The sequence below is a fragment of the Gopherus evgoodei genome, chromosome 3 (genome assembly GCF_007399415.2).
Source record: "Gopherus evgoodei ecotype Sinaloan lineage chromosome 3, rGopEvg1_v1.p, whole genome shotgun sequence".
Taxonomy (NCBI): domain Eukaryota; kingdom Metazoa; phylum Chordata; order Testudines; family Testudinidae; genus Gopherus; species Gopherus evgoodei.
Genome location: NC_044324.1, coordinates 5,071,183 through 5,089,229, shown reverse-complemented (window position 1 = coordinate 5,089,229; position 18,047 = coordinate 5,071,183). Strand labels below are relative to the sequence as shown.

General features: G+C 63.4%; 1 protein-coding gene across 1 annotated transcript; it reads left to right on the top strand.

Annotated features, from left to right (window-relative positions):
- The first annotated feature begins 7,766 nt into the window (after nt 1–7,766).
- On the top strand, nt 7,767–18,047 carry SHMT2 (serine hydroxymethyltransferase 2). Its single transcript, XM_030554658.1, has 12 exons — nt 7,767–7,858; nt 10,790–10,984; nt 11,315–11,394; nt 11,989–12,189; nt 12,519–12,600; nt 13,052–13,174; nt 13,461–13,600; nt 15,070–15,235; nt 15,336–15,435; nt 16,155–16,310; nt 16,724–16,831; nt 17,430–18,047. The coding sequence occupies exons 1-12, from the start codon at nt 7,826–7,828 to the stop codon at nt 17,555–17,557; spliced, it is 1,512 nt and encodes a 503-aa protein (XP_030410518.1). The 5' UTR covers nt 7,767–7,825; the 3' UTR covers nt 17,558–18,047.

Genomic DNA, 18,047 nt, shown 5'->3' with positions numbered 1-18,047 from the left:
GTGGGAGTGCGTGTGTAAATGTATCAGTGACAGGGGGTGCGTGTGTAAATGTATCAGTGACGGCGGGGTGTGTGCGTGTGTAAATGTATCAGTGATATTGGGGTGTGTGTGTGTAAATGTATCAGTGACGGCGGGGTGTGTGCGTGTGTAAATGTATCAGTGACAGGGGGTGCGTGTGTAAATGTATCACTGATAGCAGGGGTGCATGTGTAAATGTATCAGTGACAGGGGGTGCGTGTGTAAATGTATCAGTGACAGGGGGTGCGTGTGTAAATGTATCAGTGATATTGGGGAGTGCGTGTGTAAATGTATCACTGATAGCGAGAGTGCATGTGTAAATGTATCAGTGACGGGGGTACGTGTGTAAATGTATCAGTGATATTGGGGAGTGTGTGTGTAAATGTATCACTGATAGCGAGTGTGCGTGTGTAAATGTATCAGTGACAGGGGGTGCGTGTGTAAATGTATCAGTGACAGGGGTGGGTGTGTGTGTAAATGTATCAGACACAGTGGGGGGTGTGTGTAAATGTATCACTGATAGCGGGAGTGCGTGTGTAAATGTATCACTGACGGGGTGCGTGTGTAAATGTATCACTGATAGCGGGAGTGCGTGTGTAAATGTATCAGTGATATTGGGGTGTGTGTGTGTGTAAATGTATCAGTGACAGGGGGTGTGTGTAAATGTATCAGTGATGGCGGGGTGTGCGTGTGTAAATGTATCAGTGACAGTGGGGGTGTGTGTGTAAATGTATCAGTGACAGGGGGTGCGTGTGTAAATGTATCAGTGATGGCGGGTGTGTGTAAATGTATCACTGATAGCGGGAGTGCGTGTGTAAATGTATCAGTGACAGGGGTGCGTGTGTAAATGTATCAGTGACAGGGGTGGGTGTGTAAATGTATCACTGATAGCGGGAGTGCGTGTGTAAATGTATCAGTGACAGGGGGTGCGTGTGTAAATGTATCACTGATAGCGGGAGTGCGTGTGTAAATGTATCAGTGACAGGGGTGCGTGTGTAAATGTATCAGTGACAGGGGTGGGTGTGTAAATGTATCACTGATAGCGGGAGTGCGTGTGTAAATGTATCAGTGACAGGGGGGTGCGTGTGTAAATGTATCAGTGACAGGGGGTGCGTGTGTAAATGTATCAGTGACAGGGGGTGCGTGTGTAAATGTATCAGTGATATTGGGGAGTGCGTGTGTAAATGTATCACTGATAGCGAGAGTGCATGTGTAAATGTATCAGTGACGGGGGTACGTGTGTAAATGTATCAGTGATATTGGGGAGTGTGTGTGTAAATGTATCACTGATAGCGAGTGTGCGTGTGTAAATGTATCAGTGACAGGGGGTGCGTGTGTAAATGTATCAGTGACAGGGGTGGGTGTGTGTGTAAATGTATCAGACACAGTGGGGGGTGTGTGTAAATGTATCACTGATAGCGGGAGTGCGTGTGTAAATGTATCACTGACGGGGTGCGTGTGTAAATGTATCACTGATAGCGGGAGTGCGTGTGTAAATGTATCAGTGATATTGGGGTGTGTGTGTGTGTAAATGTATCAGTGACAGGGGGTGTGTGTAAATGTATCAGTGATGGCGGGGTGTGCGTGTGTAAATGTATCAGTGACAGTGGGGGTGTGTGTGTAAATGTATCAGTGACAGGGGGTGCGTGTGTAAATGTATCAGTGATGGCGGGTGTGTGTAAATGTATCACTGATAGCGGGAGTGCGTGTGTAAATGTATCAGTGACAGGGGTGCGTGTGTAAATGTATCAGTGACAGGGGTGGGTGTGTAAATGTATCACTGATAGCGGGAGTGCGTGTGTAAATGTATCAGTGACAGGGGGTGCGTGTGTAAATGTATCACTGATAGCGGGAGTGCGTGTGTAAATGTATCAGTGACAGGGGTGCGTGTGTAAATGTATCAGTGACAGGGGTGGGTGTGTAAATGTATCACTGATAGCGGGAGTGCGTGTGTAAATGTATCAGTGACAGGGGGGTGCGTGTGTAAATGTATCAGTGACAGGGGGTGCGTGTGTAAATGTATCAGTGACGGCGGGGTGTGTGCGCGTGTGTACAGATGGATGGCTCGAGCCCAGCACAGCCGGGTACCTTTGCCAGCCGCTGCCTGGGCTGAGCCAACCCGCCCCCCCGGCTGCTCTTGGGGGCTGGGGCCGCAGTGAGAGCTCTCGGCCCTGTGTCCCCCCTTCACCCCGCTGGGCAGTGATCTGCGTGGCTGGGCCAGGAGCCCTGCACCCCCGGCGCTGCTTTCCCTTCGCTCCCCTGGAGCCGTGCCCCCCCCCCGCGCCCACTGCGGCTGCAGAGTGACTCACACAGGGGAGGGAGCACGTTATTCGGGAGGGGACCAGGGCCTCCCCCCATTCTTTCGCCCCCATGTGCCCCCAGCCCTGCCTAGCTGCACCCCCACACCCTGCAGGCTGCAGGGCTGCGGGAGGGAAGTCATGGAGGGGGTGGCGTCCCACCTGCTCCCAGGCTCTCCCCCTTGCTCAGGGACCCCCCTAGATCTAACCCTGACCCCTGCAGGGCTGGGAAGAAGCCGACCAAGGGCTGAAACCCCAGCGTGGCCGGGGAGGAAGGCAGGTCCTGGCCGGATTCCCAAGCACGGCTACAGTGGTGCAACCTGCAGAGGGAAATAAGCCCACGGGGGGTGTTCGGGGTGTCGCACGACTGTGTGCTTGTGTGTGTGTGTTTGCCTCCTTTGTGGCTGTGGATGCACTGTGCTTGTAGGTGGGGGTGTCCATGCGTGTGTGCGGCCCTGTGTGGGTGGGGGTGTGCAGCTGTGCACGTGGGGGTGCTTGGATGTGTATCCGGGGGGTGGTCACACACTGGTGCGTGTCTCCATGGGTCTCTCTGCAGCAGACTTGGTTTCGCAGTCCTGGCACTGAGTGAGGGGGCCCAGCCAGCTCCCTGAGATGTGCCCCTGGATCTCAGCAGGAGCCTCCCCCCTCCCACACATCTGGCAGTGCCATCCAGCCCAGCCCCCAGCGACTGGCACAGCTCCCCCCCCATGGCAGCAGAGCACGGCGGGGACCCTCCGGACAGAGCCCCCTCCCCACCTGTCGATCGCTCCTCACAAAATGTGCATTTGAGTGAGGAAGTAGGTGCCAGGGGGCTGGGGGGGTGCAGGATGAGTTGGGGTCACCCCCACCCCCAGACTGAGCCATGCACTGGGTCGGGGCAGGGCCCTGTAGCCCCAGTCACTCCTCCCCATGCTCTGGGCAGCACCTCTCCGGCTCAAATCCCCCCCACCCTCGGTCTCTGGGCTGAGACAACTTCATATTTTTGTAACAAAATAAAATTGAGGGAAAAAATGTGATTAAAAAAATGAATGAAATAAAAACTGCAGGTGTGGAGCATGACTGATTCCTAGCCCCCACCCCAGTGCATGAGTGTGAGTGGCAGCCCCCTGCCCCCCACTGAGCATGATTGACAGCTCCTGCCCTCCCCTGATGGAGTGTGGTTGGCAGCCCCAGGCCCGCCCAGTGAGCATGATTGACAGCTCCCCTATCAAATGTGATTAGCAGCCCCCCCCCCGCCCAGATGCGAGAAGGGGCTGGGCCAGTGCTTGGGAACGCAGGGGGTGGTTCTGGAGACATTGGGGGTCCTGTAGGAAGAATTGGGGCCCCAAGGGCAGGGAGGAGTATTTCCTTCCTGACCCCAATGCCCGCGAGCCTCTGAAGCCTGAGGATGGATCAGCTGGAGTGACTGCCAACGGCAGCGCCTGGGCCCAGCTGCAAAGAGGCGCCCATCCATGCTGCGCGGGGAGCTGTGCCCCCCAACACACACACACATCCGGGGTGCTGGGTTTGATTAATTGCCGCAGAGGCTGCGGAGCTGGGAGAGGATGTTGGGAGCAGCCTGTGACAAGCAAGTCGGCTGCACCCTGCCAGCGCACGGCGCCTGATGGATGGGCACGCTGGGCCCTGGGATCTCCCCGCCTCTGAAATCCCAGTGATTGATTCTCCTTAGTTCAGCTGTCCTCTGCTCTGTATCCTGGCTCCCCAGTGCAGAACGGCTGGTGGGGGTGTGTGTGTGTGTGTGTCTTCTGGCTTCTCCTTAGTATTAAATTCCTGCAACTGGTACCTGGATTGGGGGCAGGGTCTCTCGGTCCCTGCAGTCCTGTTGACTCCAGCCGGGATGCGAGGGGGATGTTGGACGAGGGAGTCTGAGTTAGGACTTCAGGGGAGGGGAAACAATCAAGAGGGGAGGTGCCCCCCCCCCACAGAAGCCCAGATAAAGCCGTGTGGGGTTTCTGAGTGAATTTAGGGGGCCACGTATAGTTATTTAGCTGGTTTTCCCAATGGATACAACAGGGAAACTGAGGCACAGAGCCAGGCTGGGCCTTGTCTAACGTTACCTAGCTGGAGAGTGACAGGGCTGAGGCTAGAACTCTGGCGTCCTGGCTTCCAGCCCCCGCCCCAACCCACTGGACCCCCATGTCCCTTCCAGAGCTGTGGCTAGAATCCAGGAGTCCTGAGTCCCAGACCCCACTCCCACCACTACACCATGCTGCCTCTTGGCGCGGGTTGGTGCCCATGCAGGTCTGGTCTGTCAGCAGTGCCTGTCTCAGTGGAGCTGAGAGGGGGAGGGCGGCCAGGGCCCTGCCAGCCTGTGGATGCTGCCCCCCAGAGCAGCGCTGTCCTGGGGCAGGTGAGGGGGAATGGGACACACACCCATTGTCTGTGTTACGACCCTACCTGGCCCTGTGCCTAGTTCAGCCAGTGGGAGTTAGGTGCCTGAATGCCTCTGAGCATCTGGATTTAGGAGCCTTGTGCACCTGCTGGCTGGGATTCGGTGCCAGGCAGGATCTGTCCCCGTCCTGGCTTGCCAGTGATGGCAGCTTTGGGGAGCGCTAGCCTGGCTCTGCCACCGCTCAGCTCCCCCGCCGGGCCCATGGCCAGCACAGGGCGCAACAGCAGACGCCACCCTCTGCAGGAGACACCAGGTCGAGGCGGCTAGTGAGGCCGGTGCCCGTTCCTCAGGGGTGTGGCATGTGACCCGGGAAGCATCGGGCACCAGTCTGTCTCCTGGGGCCATCGACGGCATAGCTGTGTGCTGTGACATGCTGCAAAGGGCTTTGGGGGCAGCTACAGCCACTTGGCAGGCTGCATTGGAAGGGGTAAGATGGGGGGGTCAGATGGGGGGAACTGAGGCTCATGGACACTGGGTCTGTGCTTGGCTCAATGACCAGGGAATGTGTGCATGTGTGTGTGTAAGCTCCTTTGTGCTCCCTGGCTGCATAAGCTACCCGGCCCCCTACCATATGCTGGAGCAGCCTAGGGGCTGCTCTAATTGCACTCAGGCCCCTTACGGGACACAGAAAATACCCATAATGCAGTGCATACTTGCCAGCCCGCCCACTCCACCCCCAGATGTCGGGAGCAGGGGGGCATCGAGAGCACCAACAGCAGCAGCATGCTGGCTAGGGACACCTCCGCACCCCCACAATTACACCATGTCTTTGGTAGACCCTGGCGAGAGCCTGGATCTCCACATCCCAGGCACCCCCCACCAGCCCCAGGATAAATTGGCAGCTTCCTCCCAGGTGCTGGGTGGGGGCCCCGTCAGGCGCTGTCCTCAGCCGTGCAGGAGGTGCTGATGTGCCATGCAAAATCGATCTCCCGCTTCCCCCCATTAATTCCCCGGGCCCAGATGTCTGAGGTCGTTGCTGCTTTAATTAGATTTAATTCCATTAGCGCTTCCCGAGCCAAAGCAAAGCGAGATGCCGGGGAGGGAAGACCAAGTGAGGGGGAATATATAGTGGTTGGAACAATACGGCTGGGAGACGGGACAGCTGGGTCCTGTACTGATTCTGGGAAGGGAATGGAGTCTAATTGGCTTTGGCAGTGGTGGCTGGGAGCCAGGACTCCTGGGTTCTATTCTCAGCTGTGGTAGGGGAGTGGTGCCCAGTGGTTAGAGCAAGGGGGTTCTAACCCCAGATCTGCCGCTGAGTGACATTGAAGGGGCAGGGAACATTCTTCAATGGGAGAAAGGTCTTGGCTTCAGCCTTGCTTCCTGGGGTGGGGACTTGCTGGGCCTGGGGTGGGGGGCAGCACGTGGCCCTGGTATGCTGCTGCCACTGCAAAAAGATTTTAAAATTGCTCCCCTCCCCAGCGTCTCTGTCGCTGTAGGGGATGATTCAATCACAAGATCACAAGACTCAGTGATCCTGCCACCCACCACCAAAATGCAGTCACCTCTGGAGTGGGCTGCAACTGCTGGTTCATAGCCACACAGCAAAGCTGCACAGGGATCACTCACCCAGCACTGAAATGCAGCCACCTTTGGGGATGGGCACTGCAGCTGATTACCAGTCATGCAGCAATGCTGTGCAGGGAAGACTCAACTAGTTTGGGAATGCAGCTGCCTCTGGGGTGGAGCATGGCAGCTATTTGACAACACACAGCAACGCTCCGGGATAGTGTAGTGCAGAGGAATGGCACACCAAGCTAACAACACATGATGTATGTAGGGCTGCAGAAAGCAGCAGCCTGAGCTGGGCCCTGCCCACGGGGTTGGGGCTAACACCCTGATTTGGCAGACTGTGCGCCGGGCTCTTTCGTGGTTGCAAGCAGTCGGGATGTGAATGTGTGCTCTGCCCACTAGGTCCCACTGCACAACTGAGCCCTGCGGCAGAGGGGCGCCAGGGGCTGCCCGCAGCGTCTCCGTCCTGCCTCTGCCATTCGCCCGGCTGTGCGGCTGCAGCTCCTGGACCCCTTTGCCGCCAGAGCCCCGCTCCCTTTGCCCGCAGGCCCAGCCTGCTCCCAGCCATCAGAGGAAGGAGGCTGCATGGGGGGAAGGTCCCTTTGATGCTGCATTACCGGGGGCCAGGCTGCAGCGTGCACAGGGGATAACTGGGCCAGATCCCTGGGCTCGCCAACCTCTGGGCCTGGCACTGGGGCACTGGCACGGTGAGCCCCCCCCCCTGTAATGCGCCCGCACACCCTCCATAAATGTGGGTGTGGACCAGCTGCTGCGCATCACCCCAGAGGGGCTGCGGGTCAGAACTGGGTGAGAAATTTCCAGGCCACCCTTGACACTGGAGGACAAAGGCCCCCCCAACCCCCCGCCCCTCCGAAGAGCTTCCAGTCTAAAGGGCCCCGATCCTGCAAACACGTGTGACTAAACTTTACTCATGGGAGAACCCCCCCACAAAACTACCCCTCCCCCACACAACTGCTCCCCTACCCCAAACAACTACTGCTTCCCCCGCACACCTACCCCTCCCCCCCACACTTCATCCCCCCACACAACTACCCCCAACTACCCCTCCCCCCACAACCCCTCCACACCTATCCCTTCCCCACACAACTTCACCCTCCCACACAACTACCCCCAACTACTCCTCCCCCCACAACCCCCCACACCCCTCCCCCACACAACTTCACCCTCCCACACAGCTACCCCCAACTACTCCTCCCCCCACAACCCCCCCACACCTACCCCTCCCCCCCACAACTTCACCCTCCCACACAGCTACCCCCCAACTATCCCTCCCACAACTAACCCCCCCCCCGAAATGTCCCGGTTTCTCACACTTGCTCGCCCAAGGCTCCTCCGCCCCCTGCTGCTCCCTTAGGCTGCGGTAGGTTTCCACTTATTTGCAAACATGCAAATCAGCTCATTAACCACTTTGCATAAACGATCGGGGGGGCGGGCTCAGCTGCCGACCCGGCGCGAACTACATCCCCCAGGGTACACCGGGAGCGACGGGGGGGACACGTGTTTCCCGTGACCAGGGCCCCGCCCCCCCGAGCAGCGCCCGGGACCCGCCACCTGCCCCGTGGTCCTGCCCCGCGCCGCCTGCAGCATGTTCCCGCGCTGCCTGGGCCGCCTGGCCGGGGTGAGTGGGGGGCGCGGGGGGGCTCGTGCTTGGGGGCTGGCGGTGGGGTCATGTCTTTTGCAAAATATCTGGGTTTCTCCCCAGATGCGCCCCCCCATGCAGGCTCCGTGCCCTGGCTGGGCCCCTTTGCAGAGCGCTGTCCCCCACCCTCTGAGCAGTGCAAATATGGGGGTGCTGCCTTCCCCCCACTTCCCCCCAGCTGAGTCCTGCCCCAGTGCGATTTCGTGGCAGGCTCAGCCCTGCAGATCCCCGCCTTCTGCTTCCAGATGCCCCATAGGAAGCCCGTGTTCCTGGGGGGGCTCAGGGGAGAGATGCGGGGGGTGTCACCCCTGCCAGGCGAGCGACCCAGCCCGCTCTGTGATGGGTCGCTCCGCTTTGCTCTCCTGCACCCACTGGGTGCATTGGCGGGTGCTGCCCAGCTGTTTGCACGGGGGGCGGGCACGTGCCAGGCTCAGGCCAGAGCCATCCTGCGCTCTCCACCTGCCCTGCTCCGCTGACTTCAGCGGCTCCCTGACATCTCCCCCAGTGCCGCGGTGAACAGGGCCCGGTGACCATCGGTCGCACCTCGGCGCCTGACCAAAGTCTGCTTGGCGTGAGGTTTGTGCTGACCCCTTGGAACTGAGTCAATACGGCCCAGCGGCCCCTCACCTCCCCACAGCTTTTCTCTTGGCATCTTTGACTAGCGCGACTGGGGGCTGCGGTGGGGGGAAGAGAGAGAAAGAAAAGGGGGGGGAAGCTTAACTCGGAAGATTTGGGTTGCAAGATGAGGGAGCTGGACCCAAATCCAGCCACTTGGAGCCACTTGCCCCATGGGTTAGAACTTGCCCAAGTTTCTTCTGACTGACTGTGTTTTGTTGTTTGGGGAAACTTGGCACACGGTGGGGCTTTCAAGCCAGCTGATGCAAGGGCAGTGGCCTAGTTGCATCATGCCTGTTGCTGAGGCCTGCAAGGGATACAGCAGAACCTGGCCCGTCAGCCCCACATCTCCTTGGAAACCCGGAGGATGCCCTCAGGCAGCCACAGAGACAACCCCCCCCCCCCCCCAATACAGTGCACGCTGCGTTAAACATCAACCACTGCACAATCAAGGGAAAGGTTTTTAATTAAAGTTGGGGCAGGGTAAGGAACCAGTTTCTGGGCTTCAGCTGCAAACTTTTGAAAGACCTGGAAAGTTTTGTTCCCGATCCCGAACAGCCGCTGTTCCCGAGGTTCTGCTGCATTCGGATCCGGCCCCGGGAGAGGGGAGTGAGCTCCTTGTCACGGTCGGCCCCTCGGCGCTGTGCCGGGGGCTCTGGCGGTGCCTGAGAGGGGGGCAAAGCTGACAAGCTCCCTAGGCCTCGAATGCCGCTCTCCTGGAGAGCTCCGCCGTGCTCGGCCTGGTGGAGCACACGGGCTGTTTCGGGAGCAAGAACTTGTCTTCCCACCTGGGAGTGGTTTGGTGCCGTGGTGGCCTCAGATCCTGGGGGGTCCGTCTGTGCGGATCCAGTCGGGGCTCTGAGAGACGCCCCGGCAAATATCTCGTGCCGCAGTGTCTTTCTCTTGGCTGTCCACTGGCTGTGTTGCTCTGGTGTCTGGGCGGCCTGGGCCAGGACCCCGTTTCCCCAAAGAGCCAGCAGCCTAGGGAGGTCCAATGTGGGATCAATGCCCCCAGGCCGGGCCCAGGTCTCTCCTGGCCCCCAGGGAGCTGGCTGGCCCCTTGCGGGCAGAGTCTGTAGCTCTCGGGGGGGCCAAGGGGGGGTGAGGATCAGCTAGGAGGGGCGGGAGGGAGTGGAAGTGACACACCAGCAGCAGGGGGTGCAGTCTCCCAGTATGGTTTGCGGGGGGCGGGGGAGTTTAGACAGGTGTCCTGGGAGAAAATGGGGGTGGGGGGGAGCCCGGGGGGCAAACTGGTCTGGTGGGTTAGTGTAGGGAGGAGGACTCTGTCGGAGTGGGGGGGGGCAGTGCACAGTGGGGAGCCTGGTTTGGGGCTGGGGGGGCAAAGATCTGTCTCCAGGCACTTGTTGTTCCGTGTGACATGAGTGAGCCATGGCAGGAAGTGTGTGGGGCGGGGGGGGGGGGGTGGCACACGAAGGACAGACTCCAGCCCCAGCCCCATCCTGTGTGTGCAGATGTGCTCTCCCCCCACACTCAGCTCACTCTGCTGCCCCCCACCCCGGTTTGCACACTCACGTGCACTCTCTCACACGCCTGCAGTTTCCCCCCCTTCCGCCCCCTCCGGGATTTTGGAGCCGTTTCCGCTGCTTCAACCATTTTTCCAGCTGTGGCGACTGAGACACGAGGAAGGGGACACATACACACACACACACACACACACACACACACGGTCATGTGACTCACATGGTCCCCCGGCTTCCGCCGTCAGCTTGGGCCCCTCACCCCCCGCCTCCCCCGTTGCCATGTGGCTGCCCCTTCTCCCCAGACGGGGTGATTGGTCCCCTGCACAAGGGCCCAGCTGTTACCACACTCCCAGGCCTCAGAAACGTCTCCTCCGGCCATGCAAATGAACCAGAGAAGGAAGGAAGTTCTCCCCCTCTCCCCTGCCAGAGCTGCCCATGCCCACCCTGTGACCCCCTGTTGGAGGGAGAGGGCTGCCCCGCTCCACAGTTACTGTTTGGTCAGTTCTTATAGCAGGGGGCCTGGGAGCCAGGACTCCTGGGTTCCATCCCCAGCTCTGGGAGGGGAGTGGTGTCTAGTGGTTAGAGCAGAGGGGGCTGGGAGCCAGGACTCCTGGGTTCTATTCCTGGCTCCCCACGTGTGCCATGAGGATATCAGGGTGTTTTTTGGCTTTGTATCCCCAAAGGTACCAGAGAAAAGTGAGTTCCCTGGTGAGGTGCCCCCCATGGCATGGGGGGTACAGGCAGGTGTGTGTGTGTGGAGGGGTGTTGGTGGTTATGCCCCTCTGGTGAGGACTCTCCCCCTTCCCGTTGTCAGCCTCTGCAGAGATGCTGGTGGCTGGGCACGCCCGGCCTGCGGGCCCAGCACAGCCGTGCGGCTGCGGCTGCGGCTGGGGAGGTGCCCGGCTGGACCGGGCAGGAGAGCCTGGCGGAGAGCGACCCTGAGATGTGGGAGCTGGTGCAGAAGGAGAAGGATCGGCAGTGCCGGGGTCTGGAGCTCATTGCCTCTGAGGTGGGTGCGGGGGCAGGGGTGGAGGGAAGGGAGGGTCGGAGGATGGCCGGGGGGGCAGGGGGCTCGGGGGGTCTGCAGTGGGGGAGGAGGGAGCACCACGGGGGGGGGCTGCGTTGCCCTGAGGGCCCCCCCCGCCTTTGATTCCTCCCAAGTACATGCTGGAGCCCTGCCTCCCCCCCAGCTGCTTTCTAACGCAGGACGGGGCTGAGGCTGACCCCGCATTGCCCCTCAGGTTCCTGCTTGAGGCTGGGTTGGGGGCCCCGGTGCTCGCCCCCCTCCCCGGGCCATCTCACAGACTACCCCCCTCCTGCTTCGCTCTCTGTCCCCCAGAATTTCTGCAGCCGCGCCGCACTGGAGGCCCTGGGCTCTTGCCTGAACAACAAGTACTCGGAGGGCTACCCCGGCAAGAGGTACGGGGGATGGAGGGGCAGCTCCCTGGGCGGGGGGCACCCTGCAGGGGACCTGCTCTGGGGTGGAGCCGGCCAGAGCAGAGAACATGGGGATACTGCACACAGGCCCTGGGGGCCCAGGTCTCCTTGTCAGTCAGGAGCTGGGGGGGTGCTCCCCTCCCCAGTGGTAACTTGCTGTGTGTGGCCCTTGCGGGAGGGGCTGGGGCTATTGTTTTTTGGGTGATTGTGTCAGTTCCCTCCAGGACCCTCGGCAGCCTTTAGGGTGGGGGTGATGGGCCCTGGGTTCCCCCCTTGCGGGTACCGGGGGGGGCAGGGAGGGCCCCAAGGGGAGTGATGGGCCCTGGGTTCCCCCCTTGTGGGTACCGGGGGGGCAGGGAGGACCCCAAGGGGGGTGATGGGCCCCGGGTTCCCCCCTTGCAGGTACCAGGGGGGCAGGAAGGGCCCCAAGAGGGGTGATGGCCCTGGGTTCCCCTCCTTGTGGGCACCTGGGGGGCAGGGAGGCCCCAAGGAGGGTGATGGCCCTGAGTTCCCTCCAGGTGCCCCGCGGGGGGGGGTTGCTGCTTGAGGGGCTGAGCCCTGGTGCCCTCCCCGCAGGTACTACGGGGGGGCCGAGGTGGTGGACCAGATCGAGCTGCTGTGCCAACAGCGGGCGCTGGAGGCCTTCGACCTGGACCCCGCCCGCTGGGGGGTGAACGTCCAGCCCTACTCGGGGTCACCCGCCAACTTCGCCGCCTACACGGCCCTGCTGCAGCCCCACGAGCGCATCATGGGCCTGGACCTGCCCGACGGTGGCCAGTATGTCCCCCCACGGGCAGCGGGGCGAGGGGGCCCTGGGGGGGAGGGGGCAGGGCTCTGGGGGGTGCTCAGCCCGTGGGTACCGGGGGGGCAGGGTCTGGCTTAGAGGCCCCAGGAATTGGGGAGGGCGGTGCTGATGCTGGGTCTGGGGGCTGCAGGTAGAGCCCAGCCGGGGGAGCGGGGGCACCTGTCCGGGGTGGGGAGACCGGCCCTGGGCTGGGGCCCTGCCAGGAGGGGACCCATCTGGGGAGCCGGCCCAGGGGGTGGGTCCTGCCCGGTCTCTGGGTCAGGCTGTGGTTCTGGCCTGACACCGTCCGTCTCTCCCGCAGCCTGACCCACGGGTACATGTCGGACGTCAAGCGCATCTCGGCCACCTCCATTTTCTTTGAGTCTATGCCCTATAAACTCAACGTGAGTGGGGAGGGGGCAGCGTCTGTGCAGGGTGATCGCTGCGGGGGGTCGGGAGGGTAACGTGCATTCACGGGGGTGGGGGGGCCCAGTCCCTTGCTCCCCACTGGGGCTGGGCCAGGAGGTTTCTGCTGCTCTGGCTGCATTTGGGACCCTCAACTTGGGTGTATTTGGGGGGAGGGAGCCTGGAGTGTCTGTTCCCCCCGCCCCCCGTGCTGCCCCTGTCATTCGGAGCCCCCCCAGCGCTCGCGTCCTGCCTGCCGGGGCTGGTGCCTTGGCCAAGACATGTGCACCCCCCCATGGGACCCCCTCTCCCCCTCTGTGTCCTGGGGCTGGCTAGACCCCCCCCTCCCAGCTACCACCTGACTCTGTACAGGCTCGACCCCACCCCCCCCTTAGCAGTATGGCCCCCCCAAGGGGGTAACTCTCCAGCTGTGACCCCCTCCCCCCGCAGCCGGCTACGGGGCTGATCGACTACGAGCAGCTGGAGGTGACGGCCCGGCTCTTCCGCCCCCGCCTCATCATTGCGGGCACCAGCGCCTATGCCCGCCTCATCGACTACGCCCGCATGAAGAAGGTGGGGGGGTCGGGGGAGCGGCTTAGGACAGAGGGGGAGGGGGAAGGGGTCTGGGGGTGGGTGGTGAGTTGAAGGGAGGGCTGGGTGGGGAAGGGGTTCCTGGCACCCCCCCATGATGACCATGGGCCCTCCCTGGGGTGCCAGCTGGAGACGAGGTGGGGGCGTTGGAGGGGGGAGGTGGTGTGAGCCCTGTGGGGGTGGAGTGCGTGGGGGGAGGGCTGAGCTGGGGGCACGGAGAGGGGGGTTGGAGGGGCCCCGCGGCTGACGCGGCGCCCGTCTCCGACAGGTGTGCGAGGAGGTGCGGGCCTACCTGCTGGCCGACATGGCGCACATCAGCGGGCTGGTGGCTGCCAAGGTGGTGCCCTCGCCCTTCGAGCACGCCGACCTGGTGACCAGCACCACGCACAAGACCCTGCGCGGGGCCCGGTGAGTGCGGGCGGGGCTGGATCCACCCCTGGCCTCTTCTCCCCCCTCCTCTCCCCCGGCATGTCCCTCCCCTGGCCTGTCCCCCTTCCCTCCTCCCCCACCATGCACTGTCCTGCCCCTTCCCTCCCCTCCCCTCCCCTGGCCTGTCCCTCCCCTGGCCTGTCCCCCTTCCCTCCTCCCCCACCATGCCCTGTCCTGCCCCTTCCCTCCCCTCCCCTCCCCTGGCCTGTCCCCCTTCCCTCCTCCCCCACCATGCCCTGCCCTGCCCCTTCCCTTCCCTCCCCTCCCCTGGCCTGTCCCCCTTCCCTCCTTCCCCACCACGCACTGTCCTTCCCCTCCCCTCCCCTCCCCTCCCCTTGCATGTCCCTCCCCCGGCCTGTCCCCCTTTCCTCCCCCCCCAGTGCCCTTCCCCTCCCCTAGCATGTCCCCCTTCTCCCCCACCATGCACTGCACTGGTCTGCCCCGCCCCTCCCCTTCCCTCCCCTCCCCTTCCCCGGCATGTCCCTCCCCCAGCCTGTCCCCCCTCCCCCACCACGCACTGTCCTTCTCCCTCCCCCACCCCTGCATGTCCCTCCCCTGGCCTGTCCCCCTTCCCTCCTTCCCCACCACGCACTGCCCTTCCCCTCCACACAGCCTGTCCCCCCCCCAGCCTGTCCCCCTTCCCTCCTCCCCCACCACGCACTGCCCTTCCCTTCCCCCCAGCATGTCCCTCCCCCAGCCTGTCCCTCTTCCCTCCACGCACTGCCCTTCCCCTCCTCCCCCACCACGCACTGCCCTTCCCCTCCCCCTGGCATGTCCCTCCCCCAGCCTGTCCCCCTCCCCCACCACGCACTGCCCTTCCCCTCCTCCCCCACCACGCACTGCCCTTCCGTTCCCCCCAGCATGTCTCTCCCCCAGCCTGTCCCCCTTCCCTCCACGCACTGCCCTTCCCCTCCTCCCCCACCACGCACTGCCCTTCCCCTCCCCCTGGCATGCCCCTCCCCCAGCCTGTCCTCCTCCCCCACCACGCACTGCCCTTCCCCTCCCCCTGACTTGTCCCTCCCCCAGCCTGTCCCTCTTCCCTCCTCCCCCACCACGCACTGCCCCTGCCCCCCTTCTGCAGGCCCACGCCCGCCCGTCCCACTCCCAAGAGGGAACCAGACCCTGGTGATTCTGTGTCCAGGATGCCAGTGGGAAGAGGGGCTGCGGGTCGGGGTGGCCACATGAGTTGACATTCTTTTAATGTTCTTCGCACTGAGCCCTCTGATCCAGAGTGGGGGCAGGCGCAAAGAGCCCCCCCTGCCCCCTGCAGAGGGATCCCTCCAGGGAGCAGCAGGGAGCTGAGCCGCCGGGGGTTTGGTGCGCAGGTTGGGTTGTGGGCCCCGGGGCTGAGACCTGGAAAACTCGTCTCAGGCAGCTGTCCTGGCTTGTGGACCCCCATGGCTCGTGGGGGGGGGGGTCACACCCTGACCCACCCCCTGGCCCCACAGGTCCGGGCTGATCTTCTACCGCAAAGGGCTGCGCACGGTGGATAAGAAGACGGGCAAGGAGATCCCCTACAACCTGGAGGAGCCGATCAACTTCGCCGTCTTCCCCTCGCTGCAGGGCGGGCCCCACAACCATGCCATCGCCGCCGTGGCCGTGGCCCTGAAGCAGGTGGGGGCCACCTGGGGTGGGGGCGAGGGTGGCACATGGCTGGGGGCAGGGAGGGGGGCAATCTATGGCCCCACTGACCCCCCACCCCTCTCCCCCGCAGGCCAGCTCCCCCGCCTTCCGGGAGCACTGCCAGCAGGTGCTGAAGAACGCCAGGGCCATGGCGGAGGGGCTGCTGCAGAGGGGTTACACCCTGGTGTCAGGTGATGCCCGTGAGAGCTGGGCACGGGAGGGGGGGTGCACAAGGGGAGCTGGGGGGGTGCAGTGAGGCATAGTGGGTAGCATGGGGGATGGGGGCAGTGCACGGCTGGCGCTAGTGGCTGGAGGTTTGGAGTGCAAAGCAGGGGGAGGGGTCAAGGCTGGGCTAGCAGGGGGCTGCGGGTCGGGGTGTGCTGGCAGAGCTGGGGGGAGGCAGTGGGGGCTGTGAATCGGGGGGTGAGAGGCACCGGCAGAGCTGGGGGGAGCTGGCAGGGGCTGTGAGTCGGGGGGTGAGGGGCACCAGCAGAGCTGTGGGGAGCCAGCGGAGGCTGCAGGTCGGGGGGTGAGGGGCACCAGCAGAGCTGGGGGGAGCCAGCGGGGGCTGCGGGTTGGGGGGTGAGGGGCACCGGCAGAGCTGGGGGGAGCCGGCGGAGGCTGCGGGTCAGGAGCGGGGGGCGCTGGCAGAGCTGAGGGGAGCCGGCGGGGGCTGCAGGTCAGGAGCGGGGGGCGCTGGCAGAGCTGGGGGGAGCTGGCGGGGGCTGCGGATCAGGAGCGGGGGGCGCTGGCAGAGCTGGGGGGAGCTGATGGGGGCTGCAGATTGGGAGCGGGGGGTGCTGGCAGAGCTGAGGGGAGCCGGCAGGGGCTGCGGGTCACGGCTGGGGGGCACCAGCAGATCTGGGGGGAGGCTGCGGGTCAGGGCGCTGATCTCTCTCCCCTGGCCCAGGCGGCACCGATAACCACCTGGTGCTGGTGGACCTGCGGCCGAAGGGGATCGACGGGGCCCGGGCCGAGCGGGTGCTGGAGCTGGTGTCCATCACAGCCAACAAGAACACCTGCCCCGGGGACAAGAGCGCCCTGACGCCGGGGGGCCTGCGGCTGGGTAAGGGGGCACTGGGGGTGGGGCGTGTCTGACCTCCCAGCTTGAGGGGGATTGTTTCCCACAGTCTGCGTCCAGCATGGGGCCTTCCCCTGGGAGACCCGCTCCTGGCCCCCCCTCTGGGGATGCCCCCCAGCTTTGCCCCCCTGAGGGTACCAGGGCGACTTTGAACTCTCTGCCCTGGCACCCCTGGGTGTCCGATATCAGTGAGAACTGGGGGCACAGCCCAGGAGTCCTGGCTCCCAGCCTCCTGCTCGCACCACTAGCCCCCACTCCCCTCCAGATGCCCCCTGACCCAGCATGGTGAGAGAACACCGGGGCTAGGCTCTCCCCGGGGTGTTGGGGGGCCGGCACGGTGAGGTAACCCCAGTGCTGGGGGTGGTGGTGAGGTAATCCCATTGCTGGGCTCTCCCCAGGGGCCCCGGCTCTGACGTCTCGCCGGTTCCGGGAGGCCGACTTCCAGAAGGTCGTGGCCTTCATCGATGAGGGGATCAGCATCGGCCTGGAGGCCAAGAGCAAAACCAGTGAGTGGGGGGGTGGGGGACAGGAGCTTCTCAGCCTCGGGCTCGTCCCGCTGGTGCAGCAGCCTGGGGATCGGGGATCACTGGGCTGGGGGGACCCGAGGTGTGACACAGGTACCCCACGGCTTCTCTGAAAGCCAGGATGCCTGGGTTCATCCTGCCTCTGGGAGGGGAGCGGGGTCTAGTGGTTAGAGTGGGGGGGGCTGGGAGCGGGGGAGGGGTCTAGCAGTTAGAGCAGGTGGGGTGGGGCTGGGAGCCAGGACTCCTGGGTTCCATTCCGCCTCTGGGATGGGAGTGGAGTCTAGTGGTTAAGAGTAAGGGGTGGGTGGGGCTGAGAGCAGGAAGTGGGGGCTAGTGGTTAGTGCAGGGGGAGATGGGCACCAGGATTCCTGGGTTCTATCCTTGGCTCTGGCAGGGGAGTTGGGGTCTAGTGGTTGGAGCAGTTTTCCTTTGTACATTGGGGATAAAGTCCGTGCCATGGCTCTGGACTGGACAGGTGGGTTGGGGGAGGGTGTCTGTCTTTGTGAAGCCCTGCGGGGGGGCTTGGCCGACCCCCCCTCCTCTTTATCCCCCACTCACCCCCTCCCCTTTCTCTCCCCAGCCAAGCTGCAAGACTTCAAATCCTTTCTGCTGAGTGACGCGGCGACGCAGAGCCGCCTGGCCGACCTGCGCCAACGCGTGGAGACCTTTGCCCGCTCCTTCCCCATGCCCGGCTTCCAGGATCACTGAGCAGCGGGGGCTGCCCCCCCCGATCTCCACCCCTGCTCCGGGCACAGAGACTGACCCTAACCCCAGGAAGGGGCGGTGCTGGGACCCCGGGTATCCCACCGGGTGGCACGGCCCCTTCGTATCCCGCTCTGCCCTGCAGCCTGCAGCTCCCCCCAGGGCTCCCCTGCCCCTGCTCAGGCTGACCTGTTCGTTGTTGTAGGGTCTCCTGCTGGAACATCCCCCGGCCCTGTGCCAGCTCCCACCCCTCCTTGCCAGTCACAAGGCAGCCCTGCGCGTGCCCCCCCCCTGCCATGTCAGCAGGGGTGGGTGGGAAAACGCCCCCAAGGGCCTAGTTCTTGGTCCCAGCCCCTCCTGTTAAGGATGCTCCAGCTCCTTTGCCCCCAGGCGGGCTGGGTCAAATGGGGCAGCACGAGGGTGGGGTGGGGGGTGCCCCCTTGTCATGGCACCGCTGGTTTTCACTGAGCAAAGAAACTGGAATGTTGGAAAGTTG

Excerpts from the sequence above, each read along its gene's own strand:
- SHMT2 (XM_030554658.1), top strand. The coding sequence starts at position 7,826 with ATGTTCCCGCGCTGCCTGGGCCGCCTGGCCGGG. Across the intron at positions 7,859-10,789 it reads GCCTGGGCCGCCTGGCCGGG|CCTCTGCAGAGATGCTGGTG; the intron begins GTGAGTGGGGGG and ends TCCCGTTGTCAG. Across the intron at positions 10,985-11,314 it reads TGGAGCTCATTGCCTCTGAG|AATTTCTGCAGCCGCGCCGC; the intron begins GTGGGTGCGGGG and ends TCTGTCCCCCAG.